Genomic DNA, 19,011 nt, shown 5'->3' with positions numbered 1-19,011 from the left:
CCTGTTTGCTGATGGTTGGGGCTGTGTTCCTGTCTCACTGGTTGTATGGTCTGAGGTGTTCTAGCACTGGAGCCTATAGGTTGTTGGGTAGGCCTCGGTCTTGGTGCCAAAATGGCGACCTCCTGGAGAACTCAGGCCAATCAGTATTCCCTGGGACCTCTGCCACCAGTGACCTTGCTCCCATAGTGAGCCACAGTCAACCCATGCCTCCCCAGGAGACCCTCCAAAACCCACAGGTAGGTCTAGCCCAGGTGTCTACGGAGTCACTGCTTTGCGCTGGGTCCCAGTGCATGTGAAATCTTGTGTGCACCTTCCAAGACTGGAGTCTTTGTTTCCCCTCGTCCTATGGAGGTCCTGCACTTAAGCCCTGCTGGTCTTCAAAGCCAAATGCTCTGGAGGTTCCTCCTCTTGTGCCAGACCCTCAGGCTGGGGAGCCTGACCAGGGGCCCAGAACTTTAACTCTTGTGGGAGAACCTTGCGCTGTAATTATTTTCCATTTTGTGGGTTGCCCACCCGGCGGATATGGGATTTGCTTATATTGTGAAAGTGTCCCTCCTACTGTCTTGTTGTGGCTTCTTCTTCGTCTGTGGATATATTGTAGCAAACTGTCTTTTTTGGTAGGCTCTGATCTGTTTTTGTTGGTGGTGGTTCAGCATTTCGGTGTGATGTTGGTGTTTCTGTGAGAGGAGGTGAGGTCAGGTCCCTCTACTCCACCATCTCGTCTGGAATCAAGGGCTGCTTTTAGTCTGGATGCTTGCTGCCTCGCTCCTCAGTGTGTGCTGGCCGTTATCCACTTGATACGGGCTGTGCAGGTGCGGTGGCCTGTGCGTGCTCCCGGTACGGCTGGGGCAGCCGTTGGCACCCTCTCCCATGTCTCCCAGTGGTGGCAAGCGGCCCGCGTGCTCCCGGGGATAGCGGGGGTGGCGACGGGAGCCCGCTCGTGGGTCTCTTAGTGGTGGTAGTGGCCTGTGCCTGCCTCTGGAGCCCGTGATGGTGGTGTCGGCTCGTGCCCGCCCCCAGTGCTTGTGTAGGCTGTGTCCTGCTGCCTTGGAGCGCGTGTAGGGAAAGACGCCCCTGTGGTTTTCCCACCCCTCCCCCCAACAGTGGTGCCTTGCCGTCTCTCATGGGCCCAGGCTTCTTCTGAGTGCAGCCTCAGCTGCCATTCTCCAGCCTCTTCAAGGTGTCTTCACACAGCCAACCCTGGTCCTTTCCCGGGACTGTCTCTGAAGCCCAAGCTTCAGCACCCAGCACCCCACCTCCCCATACTGGCAGTTGCAGGAAACTTTCCTTCTGCACAGCTCCCTCTCAGGGCCGCAGGTCCAGTCCTGATTCCTTTCTCTCTCTCTTTTTCTTTTTTCTTCTGTCCTGGCTGGTTATGTGGAGGTTTTCTGGCCCTTCTAGAAATCTGAGGTCTTCTGCATTTTCATGCAGTAGATGTTCTGTGAGAATCGTTTCACTTATAGATGTATTTCATGTATATATTTGTTTATATACATTATATTTAAAATGTTCACTTGCTCTTGCGATACTCATCATCGATCACACCTGTCTTTAGGCAGTGGAGCTGCTGAAGCCGGGGGGCGTGCTGGTGTATAGCACGTGCACTGTCACCCTAGCAGAGAATGAAGAACAGGTCGCCTGGGCCCTCAAGACATTTCCTCACCTTCAGCTTCAGCGCCAGGTGAGGGCCATTGCCGTTGTCTCTGGGTGATCCGGTAAGTCGTGGAAACTTAAGCATGTTGATAAACACAGAGAGTGATGTGAAGAGACGCGGTGCACGAGGTTTCTCTAATGAGAGCTGTTCCAGACCGCCCTTAGAGGAATTTCACATCCTGACCCAGTGTTTCCAGGCCGTCACTGTCTGCGGTTGTGTTAAGATGCCACAGAGCTCAGGGGTTTTCTGTCACATGTTTACTTGACTTGTGGCTCTTGTTCGTGTTACTCAGAATTTTGTTTCTAAAACCCTTCCTCCACCCCTCGGTCCTATAACTTTTCTGATAGGGCAAATGTTGAGCAGTTTTCTAATATCACACCAAAGCCCAAAGAGGCTTTAATAACTGGGATGTCAGAAGACTAGCCAAGGGGGGAAATGGTTCAGGATTATTGCTTCCTTCTGGATCCTTATATAAGATAGGGGACATTTCAAAAGGTGTCTTGTACTTTATTTTACCTAGCACTGTCTTTCCGTTCTGGTTTTTATTAAAACTATATTTATGACTAGATTTTTTAGCCCATGATGTTTGAGATTAGGTTTAAATCTGTGGTAATGCTCACATTCATTCAGATAAACTGAACATCTAATGTCAGTTGTTCCAGTACAGAATTCTAGTAAGTAATTGGAATATACAGACAGAAGGCAATCTAGAGATGGTTTCTAGACTCAGAAATTAAGATAAGTGCATTGTAGATGAAAAGGAGACTTGAGAATTCACTTGAATTTGATGTGTGTGTATATACATATACACTCAGTATCTACCTAAAAGAGATGGAACTCCCCCCCACACACATGGGTTAATAAACAACAGGTTTTCAGATATAAACCTAAGAACATATATCTTCAGTAACACAAGCATTTGTGAAATGGTGACTTACGTTAGGCTTAGGCATCTTTTGTAGTAGTGGTTTGCACAGATCACTCAGTTCCTTATGATTCTGTATTCCTCTAAACTAATCGAGGCAGCCTTAGTTTTCTCGTCTCTTTTAATATTCTAGTACATTTAAAAACAACAACAAAAAAAGAGAACTTTTATCATCCAATAGGTGTGGGCCAGAGAGAGGCATCTTCAGATGCCCAAGAAACTCCTGTCAGTTTTGGGGAGTCTGACAAATAAAGCTGGGTTTTCATCTCCTGCTGTAACTGATAATAATGTTCCACTTGCTAAGTGCCCACTCTGTGCCAGGCCCGATACCACCCTACTTATTTAAGCCTCAGATCAGAGTATTTCACCTGTTTCATAGATGAGGAAGCAGGTAAGGTAAGTTACTTTCCTAAAGTCGCACAGCTAAGCTGTGGCAGAGCTGTGATGTGAATCCACGTGCTTCTAAGTGTGGAGCCCAGGTCTCCTGCATGTCGTGGGCCTTGATAAGCATAAGGGCCATCCTAGGGACTCAGTCGTCAAGTGGCTGCATGTTACCACCCTCCCACTTTACTACCCGGAAAAGCAGCATGTCCATTTCACAAAAATAAAAGGTGTTTACTCATTTTTCTGTTTCTGGAATTGGTGGTAGTTACAGCTCAGTTTGTCCTTTTGCGTAAATGGCGCACAGGCAGACTTCCCAGCGCGAGGACGTTTGTGTTTATTTGTCTCCCCGAGCAGGACCCACAGGTTGGAGGAGAAGGGATGCTGGGAGCTGGCCTGTCATCTGAGCAACTGAAACGGCTGCAGCGATTCGATCCCTGTGTGGTGCCGTCACAGGACAGTGACACTGGTTCTCTCAGAGACGCCAGGATAGAAGACACGAGTTGGCTCGCAAATAAGGATTGTATAGGCTTTTTCATTGCAAAATTTGTAAAATGCAGAAGCACGTAGGAGAAGGATCCTTAGAAATGAAAGTTCCAAACATTTTCCGTTTTTTTTAAACCAAAAACTGTTGTCAGGCCACGTGATTGATGCCGTGGTTGCTGAGGAAACAGAAAGGGCTGCCGGCTGTTCCACCAGGAATCAAGAGACTGTACTTCACAGAGGAAGTAGCCGGGGGGGGGGGGGGGAGGGGGGGCACTTGTGTGTCTAAAATACTTTTCCTTTATGGATTTAGCAGAGTATAAAGAAAAGGAGATGCCTGAAGATGTCTGGAACATTTCATTTGGGGTCTTTGTTTTAATTTGTAAAGAATGCAAGTCATTTTTAATGTTAAAATAAGTGGATTTAACAAAAGGAATAAAATTAGTGGTATTTAATTTGGTTATAAAACACGTTTTCCGTTATTGAGTTCCTTCAGAATTCAGGGTGTGGGAACTATAACTTATTTATCAAGTGCCAGGAACGTAGCTGGGGATTTCACCTGACTTTTTCTGTTTACTATTTGGTAAGTCAACCCTCTTTCAAATGAATTCTGGACTACTCCCAGTAACAGTCTCCCTTCACTATGTTGACGTTTTTTCTTCTGTCATATCTTAAACTAAAAACTAAAATGAATTTTTTTAAACTCTGTAGATTAAAAATGAGACTATTGCACAATTCGGGTACCTTTTAGCATCTAATGGAATACATACAAGTTCCTAGAGACGTGATTGGTGAGAAAACCATCTTGTGAGAGCTGGGAAGTGGCCAGGCGCTCACAGCTAAGCCTTGGTGTTCTCCCTCTGAACAGAAGCAGCTCCACAGAACACCTTCCCCAGACCAAGCAACTGTGACTAGGTCAAGACGAAACAAGACCACTTCACCATCAGACCTGAAATCCCCCAAACTGCAGAAGTGACCAAACATCACCCATGGCGGCCAATATAAGAGGGCGGCCTTTTTAAGATGAACTGTGTAACTGTAGGCTTGCTTTTCATCCTACCTGCTTTTTAGATAAAATATATTAAAATACCCAGCCATAGTTTAAAAGCTATCTCATGTTGTGTTAAATACATCTATTTTGTTAATTCAAATCACCTCAAAATGCCTGAGCCTCGGACAACTGCCTAATATATTTTTTTCCCTTCATAGGTCTCCATTAGGAACTTCTTGAAACTTCCTTGTTTCCCTGAAGAATGCTCATCTCATCTCAGATCAGGTGAGATCCTCAGAGGCCTCTGCTCTGAGGAAGCCTTTCTTGCACACCCTTCTCGGGGGCTGGGTCGGGCGTGTCTCCCTCTACACCCCTCGTGCCTCTGTCTCCTCCTGTCACGGCACTTGACACATCACTCTAGTGTACGAGGCATGCCCTGGACCGCTGCCCCCAGGCTTGGGAACATTCTGGAGGCAGGACTGTGCTTTCTGTACAGCTTCAGAGCAGATCATTGTTACACGCTTATTGAACGAGGGAAAAACCCCATCAGGCTCCCTAAGATTCAGACATGTGACTGACTTCTTTCCGTCTCTCATTCTGCCTGATAGCCAGTAGATGTCATCTGCCTAAAGAGAAACACTGTTGACCTGTGGTACTTCTGCTTCTAGGGCTCGGCATACTTCCTTGAACTTTCAATATGTTTTTGAAAAATACACAAAATCCATCCTTTCTCATGCTCTCTGCAGAGCCTTAGGTGCTAGGCTGGGATGGAAATGGTAGGGAAGGAGCCTAGTAGCAAATGTGTAAAGTTTTGATTAATACCAATAAATATCAAAATACAAGCAATGCAGGCAAAACAAAAGAAAAATATTTGCATATTGAAAACAGTAAGGACAAATAAAAAATATTGTTAAAATTTGTTTCTTTAACATAGACATTTTTCAGTGGGTTTTTTTCTTTCAAAAAATAAAACATTCAATCTTAAGGAACACAGACATATAAGAAAAAATATGATAAAAGGACAAAAATCAGGGAAATGTGGAAGAGAATGAATATATTCTCTTTTAACATATTTAATGTTACCATAGTTGTATCTGTGAAACAGAAGCATTTTAATTCAACAGTGAGTACATTTTACTTCAAAACCGTGTATCACATTTTAAACAGTAAAATACAAATAGTTAAAAATATAACACGATTCAACAACTGACCCAGAGCCCTCTGATTGCCTGTTTTCTCCAACAGCATGACTCTTGACGTGTTAGTAAGATTATCCAGGAGTAGCAGCATTGTGTCACTGAGCAAAGGGCGAGGAACTGAAGATCCATTCTGATGACAAGTTTATTTTAGAAAAGAAAAGTACAGTTCAAAATCGGAGGCAAGAATTGCAGACCATATAGGATGAAGGTGGGAGAAAGTTGGCTTTGCCGTGCTCAGGTCTTCAGAGGCCTTTGACCTGCCGGAAGCTGTCACTTTTCAGGTGTCGTGGGGAGATGACCACAGCCCATCAGTGACGGGCAGCACCCCCCAGGATGATGCGCCCCACACGCGAAGTGCAGGTGAGTATTTAACATACTTTGAGCTGTAAGAATCACTCCTAAAATGGCACTTAATACGACTAATAGTAGACAGTGCAGAAGCCAGCTCTTTATTTGTTTGCTATGAATGAATGACTTTAAACCAGGCTTGTTGAACAGTTCAGTGTAGCTGACAGTTGAAGGTTTAACATGAATGCAGAGCAGACCATGTTAAAATGTGGCATTGTCCCAAAGTACAGAATAACTAAGACATCCTACGTTTAGCAGCACCTTTTTGTAACAGTAACTTAAGTGAGCAGTAGAGAAAGAGCAGAGGAAAGGCTGAAATGGGTGTGACGAGAAAGACACAGAACTATTCAGAACTTTTCCAGCATTTTCTAGGTTAACTACAACAATCATGATTCTACGACTGAGTCTGTTAAGATTAAACCTTTGCTGTGTGAAAAGACTAGAATTTTACATTCCACAAGTCAGTGAATATCCCATGGTCCTTGGGATTATTTCTTCAGTTACATATTTAGTCCACACCGTTTACACATATGCCCACTCTACAGTTTTCACATAAGCGTGCTCTTTTGTCAAATCCTGCAACAGAGATTTTGCGGAATACTAGTGTGGACTAGTGTGTTTCACAGTAAAGTGAGAAACGAAGAGTCCAGGTCAGAATTTAAAAAATGGAATCCGTTAGCGTGATTCTTTGAAAGGGATTAATGGTAGCAGCAAAGAAGATACATACCAGTTAGACTTCAAGAATCTACACATTCCAAAGCCATGAACTGGGATGAAACTTCGTATAGGAAGGGTCGGGGCTGGCGATCATTGATGTGGTACCGTGATGGACAGCTGACTGGAAGTATTTTATAAAAGTAACTTTAGCTGGAATACGGTTTCCCAATGATATGAATACTTTACATCAAAAATTTATATATTATGCCTACTGTTCTTATATTCAATAAATAAAGGTATGTCAACAGCACAGAGCTAATTAACAAAGAGATTGAGGGAAATGGTTCCTATATTAGCTGATAAAACACTATATATGTTAACTCATTTTTACAACTCTGAGTTTTCTTTGGGGGAGAGGAATAAGGAGTTAGATGTGAAACAGTTGTACTTATAAAGGTCCAAGATATATTTGGCAAGAACCTGGAATAATCAAAGAAGCGAAACAAAAAATAGCTTAACTTATTTAACAAAATAATAATTTTTAATGTCCAGGTCTGAAGGTAGGCAGTCAAGACAGGCGTTTTCCAGGGACAGACTTCAAGTGCCAGGTACTTGCACGCCTAATACTGTCTGTCTTACCTGTCCAGTCTTAACTGGACAGACGGACACTTAGGAGAGACAGGGAAGATTTCAGGCTCAGCGTGACCACCACCTCGTGGGCCGCGTTGGGCGGTGTCCCTGACGCAGGGCCACAGCATCTTCTGGCTTCCCCTCAGAGCAGGTGTCCGACGCAGGAAAACCTCAACGTCTCGTTCACTTCAAGTCACCTCCTTTTGCCCTGATTTCTTGCGAAGAGCAGAAGCTTTGGTTATAAGAAGCACTTCGAGGTTGTGACGGACAGTGAAAGTGTCGGAGCGGGGGGAACACAACGGGCACGGCGGGCGAGGCGAGGTGAGGAGACGGGGGGAGTCGGGAGCATCTGTGTAAACACTTCTCTCTCAGACGAGAGGTCGTCGGACATTTCCAGTGAAACACTCATCACAGTGGCCCGTGTGGCCCCTCTCCAGGAGCCAGCGGGGGGCAGCTCTCCGGGGCGTTCCCTCTGGCGGCACGTGCCCTCCTGGCCCCTGACGGCTCGGCGGGCCACAGCGGCGCAGCGAGCCGCGGAGCCAGGCAGGTGGACGCCTCGGCCCTGGGCTGGCCGCCGCTGTCGTCAGCGTGCACGCCCGTCACTGGCTCGTGTGCACGCGGCTCCCAGACTCCAGTGCCGTGACCTGAGACACTGGCTACGCAGGACGTGGCCGTCACAATCAGTGTGAACGGCACGGAGCGGAGCAACCCTTGGAGTTTGGTTATATTTCCCAGAATTTATGGTCACAATGATTAACGTACAGGGATGGAGGAACATTCAGAAATCAAACCTTTTCAAGTCAGGCAGTCACACGTATTTACAGTATGTACAGACTCTCTACTAGAACGGGAATAGGTGTCTAGACGACGTTATTACAAATTTCCTGAAGGTGGGCATTTCTAGTCCCTGTAATTCAGAAAGCAAATCTGCTGGCTTGGCATTAAGACTCTGAAATAGTGCGATCAAACTGATATATATATATATATATATATATATATATATATATATGTGTATATATATATATAATATATAATTATCATAAGAAGGTGTTTGCAGAAATAACATTTACAAACTGTCTATACAGTACACAATGCTAGTACATGGAAAATAGATTCTGACTTTGATCCCCTTGGTGTAAGGCAAGACAGTCTGTCCCCAAGTTTAGTCAGCCAGAGGTACAAGCGAGAAACAGTGGTCCACGGGTGACTATGCAAATCAGGCGCCTACATATTAAAGGTCGGGAGAACCAAGCGATTCCACTTTTTACGTGGGCTGCTTGATTCCGGCCCGCTGGATACATCAACCACATTTTCGAAAACATCAGCTATGCTCCTTAAAATCCTGATGCCACCTGGATGGCAACAGATGATATTGTTCAAGTGGCAGCGATCCTAGACAGTTTTCAAAGTGCAGTAGACAACCAGAGGACTGCAGCCTTTCCAGGCGAATTTATATAGCACTTACTTACAAAAGGAAAATAAAAAGTATATTAATACTCTATTTCATGCTGTTGCTATCCAAGCAACAGCAGTACAAAATATACAAGACAGATCACATATGATTGCAATGTAGACCCCCAAGATGGAGTTGGAGGGTGGTGGTATACAAGACTTAAAAATAAGAAAACCAACGACACAAAAGGGCAAAAGTCACTGGCGGATGTAAACCTCCCTGTTCCAGTCCCCAGCCTCATGCCGTCTCCTGGACACCCCTTCCCCCTCCCTGTCACAGCAGCGATCCTTGGATTTGTGGCGGCTCCACTGTTTGTCGTCCTCGTTGTGGTCCTGCTCTCGATCCGGGTCCCGGGAGCGGTGCCGAGACTCCCTGTGTCTGCGCTCCCCACCCCCGTGGGGTTCCTCTCTGTGGCTGTGATCTCGGTGCGGGGCGCAGTGGTCTGCATGTTCGTGGGAATAATCTTCCTTGGGCTCCGCGTATGCGGAGTCGCGACTCTCCTGCGTTTCTGAATCCAAGGTCTCCTGCCTGGAGAGGCCGCGGCTGGCCCCGCTGCGATGGCTGTGGTGCTGGGGTTTCTTGACTGGGTCTGGGCAGGGTTCTTCTTCAGCTTGGGAAGCAGAATGGGTGGCGGCCGCGCGATCCGTCCTCGGATCCCCTTGAGACGCCTGGAGGCGAAGGAGCAAACACAGGCCTCAGCCAAGGTCGGGGTCTGGGGAACTGTCACAAAAGCAAGTGTCTAGTCCCTTTTCACAGTCTCTAAAGTGCCGAAATGAAATCCGACCTAGCTCGGGTGCTTAATGTGTGCGATAACATCCAGTAGCATTTATATTGTATTGGACTTTCTGTTAATTTGTAAGCGCCTAGAACAGCACAGAGTAACTTTACAAATTTTTTTAAAATGAATGAATGAAGGAGGGAGGGCATTCTTTTATATGTTCTCTTGTGGTTCAAATATAGGTCCCTGAGATCTGTCTACACATGGGTGGACACTTAACCACCTCTGCTCGGATACAGGTGGGAAGATTAAAAATTCTTAGGATGTTGGCTTTAAGGGAAAAAAATGATAAAATGTCAAATGCTTAAGTGGCACTTACTGAGAGACCAGCAGTGTTATGAGACTGTCACGTATACTGACTGATTAAATACAACAACCCTGTAAGCCAATCTCATGAGAAAAGTCACGTGACAGCCCCACAAGGTAGGGTCGTTAGTATTCCTGAGGCAAAGGGCAGGTAAGGATTTTATCCAAGATTAAAGCCCTGGGAAGGGGTGGAGAGGAGAGGGAATTGAACCCAGGTAGTCTGAGTCCACAGTCTGTGCTGCCGGCCACATAGAAAGTTCCTCTATGCTGGCCCGAACAGAATATGGGGAGAGCGGATTTTACGGTTTATAATACAGTAAGTCCCCTACCTACGGACCTTCAGGTTGTGAACTTCCAAAAGATGCAAACATAGCTTTGCGTGTCAAATCACTAAGTTAGATCATGTGTCTGGCGTACGTTGTCAGGTGCGTGCATCCTCTGCCAGTGGTTGTGCTTTTGTGTTCTTTACCGTATAGGGTACGGTGGTACCGTATCTTTATTTCAAGCTCAGGATGGTCGGAAGCGAGCGTAAAAGCAGTGGTGACCTAGCGGGTACGACTGTCCTTTTTCAAGGGACTGTACTGTAAGGTTAAAAATGTTTTATGTTTTGTTTGTTTCTTCTGTATTATGTGTGTGCAAAGTATAATAAACCTGTCACGGTACAGTACTATATAGCCGATTGTGTTAGTGGGCAGCCTAGGCTAACTGTGCTGGACTTACGACTGCCTTCTCGGAACTCGTTGGTATATGGGGGACTTACGGTACTTCATAGGATGCTGTTTACACTCCTCTTATAGGCGCACAGCTCACGCTGGAGACACTTAAGGTACTCGGTGTTCCATCTCATTCTGGACAGGGCTGCTCGACTGGAACGAGCACCGCCCCGGAGCCCTGGACCCCAGTGGCGCAAGCGCTGCTCACCTGTGAGCTGGGGGCCAGAGTGGGGCTGATGGGCAGGGTCGAGGTGGCCAAGGTCCGGCTGAGGAGCGGGTCGGGGCCACTGCTGCAGGGCGGGTGGGCGGCCTTCCAGTAGGCCTCCAGGTAGTCGGCGAGGTGCTCGCAGGCGTCCTCGAGCTGGTTCTCGTCCAGAATCACATCGAACAGCTCCTGCAGGAGCAGACAGTGCAGACGGCGTGCTTACGGCGGCCAGGGTACCCCGGGCGCCTTGCCCGTGCTGCCCCCGGGCCTCCCACACGCCAGGAGCACGAAGGGCTCCTCTCTTCGTAGGGGCTGACCACCCGCTATGGCCTCACCGCTTCGCTGTGTGAGTGACCAGGAGTGACCAGGTGTGATAACAGTTGTTAGGGGCACCAGAGGAAAGTTGCCCGTAGTGAAAAAAAGGAATTGATCCTATGTTAGGGGCGAGATGTACAAAAGAAAATGAGAATACAAGCCAGAGACTATGAAAAGCTGAACCTTGGAAACGACTGAGGCGAGGTGAGGATGTGAGGAAGCCGAAGCCACTGACTGGATGTGGCCCAGACTTCAGAGTAGTTCAGAGTTCTTACAAGTGTAATGTGCTCCCGGCAATTAGAAGTGGGTCTGAGCCCAGTTTTTAAGGCTTCTGATATACCTTCATTTAAAACAACAAAGCCAGAACAAAAGCCGGAAGATACAGGCCAAAGCGTGGTACGCAGAGCAGGGGATTCGCGGTAGGATGTGTTCAGGTGTCAGAATCTGGTGACTGAGTGCTGTAGAAATGGTCTCAGATCAATTTCTTAGACGGTAATGAAGAGCCAGCAACTCGCTCCCTGAGTGAAGTGAATCATAAACCAACCCCAAACAGCCATCTTTTCAACCAAAGTTTTGAAACAATGATTGTGTTTCATTGAAGATGACTACTGAGGTGTTAGATTAACAAAGCGAGGTCACCACGGAACACACCGTAGCTGTTCGTAAGCGACGACCATGACCTAGACAAGTGCTCGTGGTAAGAGGTAGACCGTTCCCGTCTTTGGGAGGAAACCCACCGTTAATGGGCAGGGTTCTCTCCCTGGACAGGCCTTTACCTGTCTGTCTGGTTTTTGTTAACAGAATGCGGGTGTGAAGCCTTCAAGTGGATTGTACTGCATAGAGAGACTTACCGGAGGGCACTGAGCCAGCTTATCTGCTGCTACCATCTGAACATTGAGGTGTTTAGCTTGAGATTTCCCTCGAGATTTTATTAACCTTTGTAAAACCTGTAAAAGACGAGATTCTTCAACTGGGGTATATCTGCACTCAGGTAGACAAGGTTCATTATTCGTTCCTTTTTCCGGTGTCCTCTGCATGCAGCACTGATGGTGTACAAATAGATTACGCTAGAAAACAGAATCTTCAAGATGATCAGCAAAATTAACACGTTGACATAAACCTCAGTCGCAAGCTTCATAAGTCACCAGCGTGGAGATTTTTCTGAGTCTTTTTCAAGGCTAGCAGTTCTCAAACTCTGTCTTATGATTTATGTTTTTAAAAACTGTGGAGAACTCCCAAGAGCTTTTTATGTGAACTGTAAATAGTTATATATTAGAAACTAAAACTGAAAAATTCATTTAAGAATGATCAGTAACCTCTTATATGTTAACATGTCATTCATTCTGATAAAATAGCTAAGTTATTTGCAGGTTTCTCTACCGCCTGGCTCCACAGAAGACAGCTGCTGTGCCCTGCTTCTACAGTGAATCTGCTACGGTGTATTGTTTGAAACAGGCAAAGAAAATCCAGTCCCCTATAGATACGTAATTAGTAGCCTTTTCAGATAATTGTGGATATCTTTCTTTGATACTACAGTAAACAAGTGGTAGCTTTTTAAAGACTAGCTCTCATGTGGAATCTAAATCCCTATCACTCAATGAACTTTTCTTACTCTGTTACGTTAAATCCCATTGATCTGTCCTGAAATCTGAAGGACATGTCAGTTGTTCTTTCCAATAAAAATGGTGTTTCAGGATGAAAGTGGCTACTTCGGTTTATGACTTGAAGAATCACACTGGTACCTGCCCTCAAGAAAACGGACTTCGAGTACGTAGCTAAAGAACTTGAAGTGTACTTCCTTAAAAAGGTTTGTACTGAAGAGTCAAAATTTAAGCATTTTTACTACTTCATCAGGACATTCTTAAGTGAAACTGGGTTGTGTGGCTTTTTTTTTTTAACCTGGGAGTGCATGGGGAGGGAGAATGCCACAGCTGCTACTGCTACTGTGGTCTTGATTCCTGCTTAGACATCACCCAGTGCTGCTTCTGCACTGTTGGTGCAAAGGTCAAACCAGTGAAAAAGGGGGAGGATGTCTGAGTATTAGATTATGCTTAGATAATAATCATGGAAATGGTTCTGACCTCATGGACCCTCTGAAAAGTGTTTCAGAACCTCCCCCACCAGGAATCCATGGACCACACTTTGGGAATCACTCACTCTCCTAAGCCATGAAACTCATCATCATGCTTATGTGAATCTTAACAATTCTCGGCTACCACGTCTCTCTTCAGACCCTTTGTGATGGATAAAGACACAGCCCGTTTCTAATTGGAAAGCAGACTATAAATACACATTTTAGTAAAGTTCCATTACAGAGCAAACAGTAACCACCCTACTTACCTTAGGAGAAGAAATCTTGACATATACTATAATAGGGGCCAGAGAGGTTTTACTAAGCTGGGCTGGATGATTAATAGTATCTGCATCAAGGACCACCAGTTGCAATGTTCTTGCAAGTTCAAAAATCCTTTCAATTTCACTCTGAACTTCCGCTGTAAAAGGTTAAGCAGAGTTTGATTACTTTACAGCATTTTTAAACCAGATTGAGACAAAGTAAAACGGTACTCAGGTAGGTGAGGTTGCTGTCTACAGGCAAGAGAGCTGGTAACAGGTGTCCTTTGGAGAGAGCCGTTCCTTCACAATACCTCTAGCATTTAGGGAATTCCTCTCTCAACCAGACATCTAACACAATGTCTGTGAGAGTCAACGTTTCTGGCTCTCTGTGCTGACATGTTTTTGGTGCTATAAAACTTCACTCCATGAAGTCATTTCATTAAAATGTTGTGAAATAGAAACTTGAAGAGAGGTCTTCCCTGTGTGTGTTTCTGACCGCTCTAGCCTAGCACCCATCACCAGCCTTCCTGTCACTGCACGGGCTTCTCAGTGTTTATATGCCACCTATTGGTACGCCTTCTGGAGATGATTGAGAGTCTAGAGATGCTTATTACCAAGCTGAACTACAACAGAAAACAGGAGAGATTTTCAGAGTGTTACAACAAACTTCTCCAAAAACACACTTCTCATATTTTCCACCAACAAAAGAACAGCCCTGTAACATTCATGCTTTAAAAGGGCGGTTATATATTAGAGGCAGCATTACAGGAATAAAAACTATATAAACATCCAAAAAATCTACTTGAATGCGAAAGAAATTTCATGCATTTCATCTGCTTCTCCATTTCTGTACTACTGCTGTCCAGTACGGTAGCCACAACCCTCATATGCCTGTGGAGCTCCTGAAGTGTAGCACATGTGAATGAATGAATAAATTTTTGAAATTTAATTTAAATAAGAGTTAAATAGCCAGAAAGTACTTTACTAGACATCATAGGTCTATAAAGCATAATATGTATTTTACAGTGCCCACCGCAGTCATGAAGGGCCAATTCCATGAGATTCCTAGACCTACAGAATACCATTTAATTCCTCTTATGCATTTGCATCCATGCAGAAGATTCCTGGAGATAATTTTAACTAGTACATTATTCCAGAAAAGGCAGGTCACTGTTGTCTGCCTCACAATATGTTATGACTAGAGGCCTTTCATTTAACCTGGGTGTCTTTAAAATCAGGGCCCAAACCACTTGAGATACTGGCTTTAAAATAATATTTGGTCACATTACCACCCATGACATAGTTTTGCTAAAAGAAAAAAACAAACCCGTTAAGCTTCTGGATCTATCAGTTTATAAGAAATACAGGGAACAGACATATATAAACTACGCCCGTGTAATGCAGTTAGCAAAATTCACTCTCTGAAAACCCTGCAGAATAAGTGACCCAGTTTCTTCAAAAAACAAGGAAATAAAAAAGATCTATGGAAAACGAGATTAAGAGATTTAAGAACCTAGGAAACATTCGCAATGTATGGACTTTATGTGGATTCTGATTCAAACAAATAGTAATTGATACATTTATAATGCATAAAGTAAGTGGATAAAATGTTTATATATAAATGCTTATATATATAAGATGTATGTGTGTATATGTATAATACATGACAGCTGGGAAATGATACATGGCTGAGTGGCAACCTGATATTTGGGATGTACTGTTAAGGTCTGGCGATAATGGTGATATGGTTTAAATAAAAAGAGTCTTCAATGTTTAGAAATACATACTGAAACATTTACAGATAACAACATATGATGTCTGGGATTAGCTTCAAAATAATTCAGAGACAGGAGAGGAAGGCAGGGGGAAGACTGGAAATGAAACAAGATTGGCCATGAATAGATGATAGTTGAAACTAGGTGATGAGTACCTGAGGTTTCCTATAACATTCTTTACTTCATATATATATTGGAATTTCCTTAAACAACAGTTTTAGAAATCATTCATAATAGTGTTCTAAAACATTACTGACACTCTTATTTGCTCTCTTTTCTCATGCTCCTTAAAATTTTTTTCCAATATAACCTTGCTTCTCTGTGCCCTATAAATGTTTTCACAGCCACTGATCCCCAACAGTCAAGTTCCGATCTAAGTTAATATTTACTGTAAGCATTAAGAAATTTGATTAGTCTACGGCCAGCACCACACTCCATGGAAATGCTGAAAGCTTTTCCTCTAAGATCAGGAACGACACAGGGATGCCCACTCTCACCACTTCTTTCAACATAGTATTGAAAGTCCTAGCCAGAGCAATTTGGCAAGAAACAAAAGGCATATAAATTGGAAAGGAAGTAAAACTCTCACTGTTTGTAGATGACATGATAGTATGTACAGGAAACTCTTAAAGACTCCACCAAAAGACCGTTAGAACTAATAAATTCAGTAAAGTTGCAGGATACAAAATTAGCTTACAAAAATCTGTTGCGTTCCTATACACTAATAATGAACTACCAGAAAGAGGAAGGAAGAAAACTATTATTTACAAATTGCATCAAAAAGAATACCTAGGAATAAATAAAACCAAGGAGGTGAAAGACCTGTACTCTGAAAACTGTAGGACACCGATGAAAGAAACTGAAGACACAAATAAACAGGTATTCCACGCTCATGGATTGGAAGAATTAATATTGTCAAAATGTCCATACCCAAGTGATCTACAGATTTATTGCAATTACTATCAAAAATCTAATGGCATTTTTCACAGATACAGAACAATCCTAAACTTTGTATGGAATCACAAAAGACCCCAAACAGCCAAAGCAATCTTGAGAAAGAAGAACAAAGCTGGAGGAATTATGCTTCCTGACTTCAAACTATATCACAAAACTATAATAAAACAGTATGGTACTGGCGTAAAAACAGATCCATAGATCGGTGGAACAGACTAGAAGAGCCCAGAAGTAAACCCATGCATATATGGCCAATTAATTTATGACAAAGGAGCCAAGAATATACAGTGGGGAAAAGGACAGTCTCTTCAATAAACTGTGCTGGGTGAAAACGACAGCCATGTGCAAAAGAGTGAAACTGGACCACTGTCTTACACCATACACGAAAATCAGCTCACAAAATGGATTAAAGGCTTAAATGTATATCCCAAAACCATAAAACTCCTAGAAAAAAACAAAGGTGGTAAGCTCTTTGACATTCGTCTTGGCAATGCATTTTTGGATTTGACACCAAAAGCAAACACAAGAAAACCCAGAGTAAACAAGTGAGACTACATCAAACTAAAAAGCTTCTGCACAGCAAAGGAAACCATCAACAAAATGAAAAGGCAACCTGCCAAATGGAAGAAAATATTTGCAAGTCATATACAGGCGTACGTCAGAGATACTGCAGGTTTGTTTTCGGACTACCACAATAAAGCAAGTCACATGAACTTTTTGGTTTCCCAGTGCATATAAAAGCTGTGTTTACACTAAACTGTAGTCTATTAAGTGTGCAAAAGCATTGTCTTATAAAATCAGTGTACACACCTTAATTAACAAATACTTGATTGCTGAAAAATGCTAACCATCATCTGACCCTTCAGAGAGTCACAGTAGTAACGAAGATCACTGATCCCAGATCACCGTAGCAAATGTAATGAAAAAGTTTGAAATATTGCGAGAATAAGCAGAATGTAACACAAAGACATGAAGCGAGCAATGTTAGAAAAATGGTGCCAACAGACCTGCTCAAGGCAGGGCTGCCGCAAACCTTCAATTTGTGAAAAACACAACATCTGCAAAGTGCAATCAAATGAAAAGCACAATAAAATGAGATATGCTTGTATAGGATGAGTTAATTTCCAAAATATGTAAAGAACTCTTACAGCTTAATAGCAAAAAACCAAACAGTCCAATGAACAAATGGGAAGAAGACCTGAATAGACATTTTTCCAAAGACGACTTACAGATGGCCGACAGGTATATGAAAAGGCGCTCAACATCACTAACCATCAGGGAAATGCAAATCAAAACCCCAATGAGATACCACCTCACACCTGTTAGGGTGGCTATCATCAAAAAGATAATATAACAAGCACGGTGGTGATAATGTGGACAAAAGGGAGCCCTCCTGCACTGTTGGTGGGAATGTGAACTGGTGCTGTCACTATGGAAAATGATGTGGAGGTTCCTCCAAAAATTAAAAATAGAACCACCACGTGATCCAGTGATAGAATCTTGACGGAAATGTGGAATCGGAAAAGAAAAAAAAAGCATAGGTAAAAAGAACAGGCTGGGGGTAGCCAGAGGTGGGAAGTGGGGGGTGGGTGAGGGTGGTCAAAAGCACACAGCATGGTGACTATAGTTACTAATATCGTATATTTGGAAGTTGCTAAGAGAGTGGATCTTAGGAGTTCTTCTCACAAGAAAAAAACTTGTACCTGTACGTAAACTTGTAACTAGACTTCCTGTGATCATAACACAATATATACATGGGTCAAGTCATGTTGTATACCTGAAACTAATCTAATGGTATGTCAGGTATGTCTCAAAAAAAAAAAAGAAATTTGATCACAAAGATTTTCATCCATGTACTCAGTTAATAATAACGGTTAATCACAGAGTCCCACACCTTAAAAAAACTTCCTTTTTCTTAGCAGTTTGAGTCCTATGAAAAAAAAAGATTATAAATGTAATGTTTGTTCACTGCATAAAATCTGAGTAACAGATAAACATAAAAGAAAATAATCCATTATCTTATTATGTATACAAAATTACTTTATCAACAAATGTCAAGTGCTTAATATATGTATCATGTATATATGTGTATATATATGCAAATATTTATATCTTCTAGTATTCTTACATACACAAATATCTTAACACTTTTTAAATTAAGGGGGGAAATGAGATATTTAAAAATTTAAAGGAGATTTTTTCAGAATCCCAGTGCAACATATTAGTAAGTAAACCTTAAAAAAAGATGACCAATAAATTCTGAAGAAAATACTTTTAACTTCCAAGTAAAAATGATGCTTCAAAAAGAAATGTATCTGTACTAGCGGTTTTTCTTTGACAGAGTACATCATGCTTAGAACTTATTTCAAAAAAGAAATGTCAAAGACAGCTGATGTTCATTTCTGAAACCGAAAAGCCTTATTGACCTGTCCAAATCCCAATCACTTAACAGCCGTTGAATTAAAACTGGTGCTGATACTATGGAAAACAGTATGGAGGTTCCTCAAAAAGCTAAAAATAGAGTTGCCATATGACCCTGCAATCCAACTCCTGGGCATATACACAGACAAAACTATAATTCAAAAAGAGACATGCGCCTCTATGTACATAGCAGCACTACTCACAATAGCCAAGACATGGAAACAACCTAAATGCCCATCAACAGATGAATGGCTAAAGATGTGGTACATATACACAATGGAATACTACTCAGCCATAAAAAAGAATGAAACCATGCCATTTGCAGCAACATGGATGGACCTAGAGATGATCATACTAAGTGAAGTGAGTCAGAAAGATAAAGACAAATACATATGATATGACTTACATGTGGAATCTAAAATATGACACATGAACTTTTCTAGGAAACGGACTCACAGAACAGACTTGCAGTTGCCAAGGGGGAGGGGG

The 19,011-nt window shown here is 43.1% G+C and overlaps 2 protein-coding genes across 9 annotated transcripts in view; one reads left to right on the top strand and one right to left on the bottom strand.

The window, feature by feature from the left end:
- The window catches only part of NSUN6 (NOP2/Sun RNA methyltransferase 6), an 87,558-nt gene extending 74,824 nt beyond the window's left edge, over positions 1–12,734 (top strand). For 5 of the 8 annotated variants that reach the window (XM_027121997.1, XM_027121996.1, XM_027121990.1 and 2 more), the window contains 5 exons: positions 1,556–1,681; positions 3,318–4,415; positions 4,653–4,719; positions 5,680–5,993; positions 7,415–10,477. In XM_027121997.1, the coding sequence (XP_026977798.1) occupies positions 1,556–1,681; positions 3,318–3,530 (339 nt within the window). In that variant the 3' untranslated portion in view covers positions 3,531–4,415; positions 4,653–4,719; positions 5,680–5,993; positions 7,415–10,477. Of the gene's footprint in view, positions 1–1,555; positions 1,716–3,317; positions 4,416–4,652; positions 4,720–5,679; positions 5,994–7,414; positions 10,478–12,408 lie in introns of those variants that run through there. The other 3 variants (XM_027121992.1, XM_027121991.1, XM_027121994.1) reach the window with 3 other exon arrangements.
- CACNB2 (calcium voltage-gated channel auxiliary subunit beta 2) overlaps positions 8,839–19,011 on the bottom strand; it is a 139,462-nt gene continuing 129,289 nt past the window's right edge. The window contains exons 10-13 of the mRNA XM_027121989.1: positions 13,379–13,530; positions 11,890–11,985; positions 10,727–10,912; positions 8,839–9,389 (exon numbers count right to left, since the gene is read on the bottom strand). Coding sequence (XP_026977790.1) covers positions 8,919–9,389; positions 10,727–10,912; positions 11,890–11,985; positions 13,379–13,530 — 905 coding nt within the window. The 3' untranslated portion in view covers positions 8,839–8,918. The remainder of the gene's footprint in view (positions 9,390–10,726; positions 10,913–11,889; positions 11,986–13,378; positions 13,531–19,011) is intronic.

This window comes from Aethalodelphis obliquidens, unplaced genomic scaffold, assembly GCF_003676395.1.
Source record: "Aethalodelphis obliquidens isolate GAN/ISIS:26980383/991018 unplaced genomic scaffold, ASM367639v1 scaffold23, whole genome shotgun sequence".
Lineage (NCBI taxonomy): Eukaryota > Metazoa > Chordata > Mammalia > Artiodactyla > Delphinidae > Aethalodelphis > Aethalodelphis obliquidens.
Note: the sequence above shows the minus strand (reverse complement) of the source record. Positions and strands in the feature narration are given on the sequence as shown.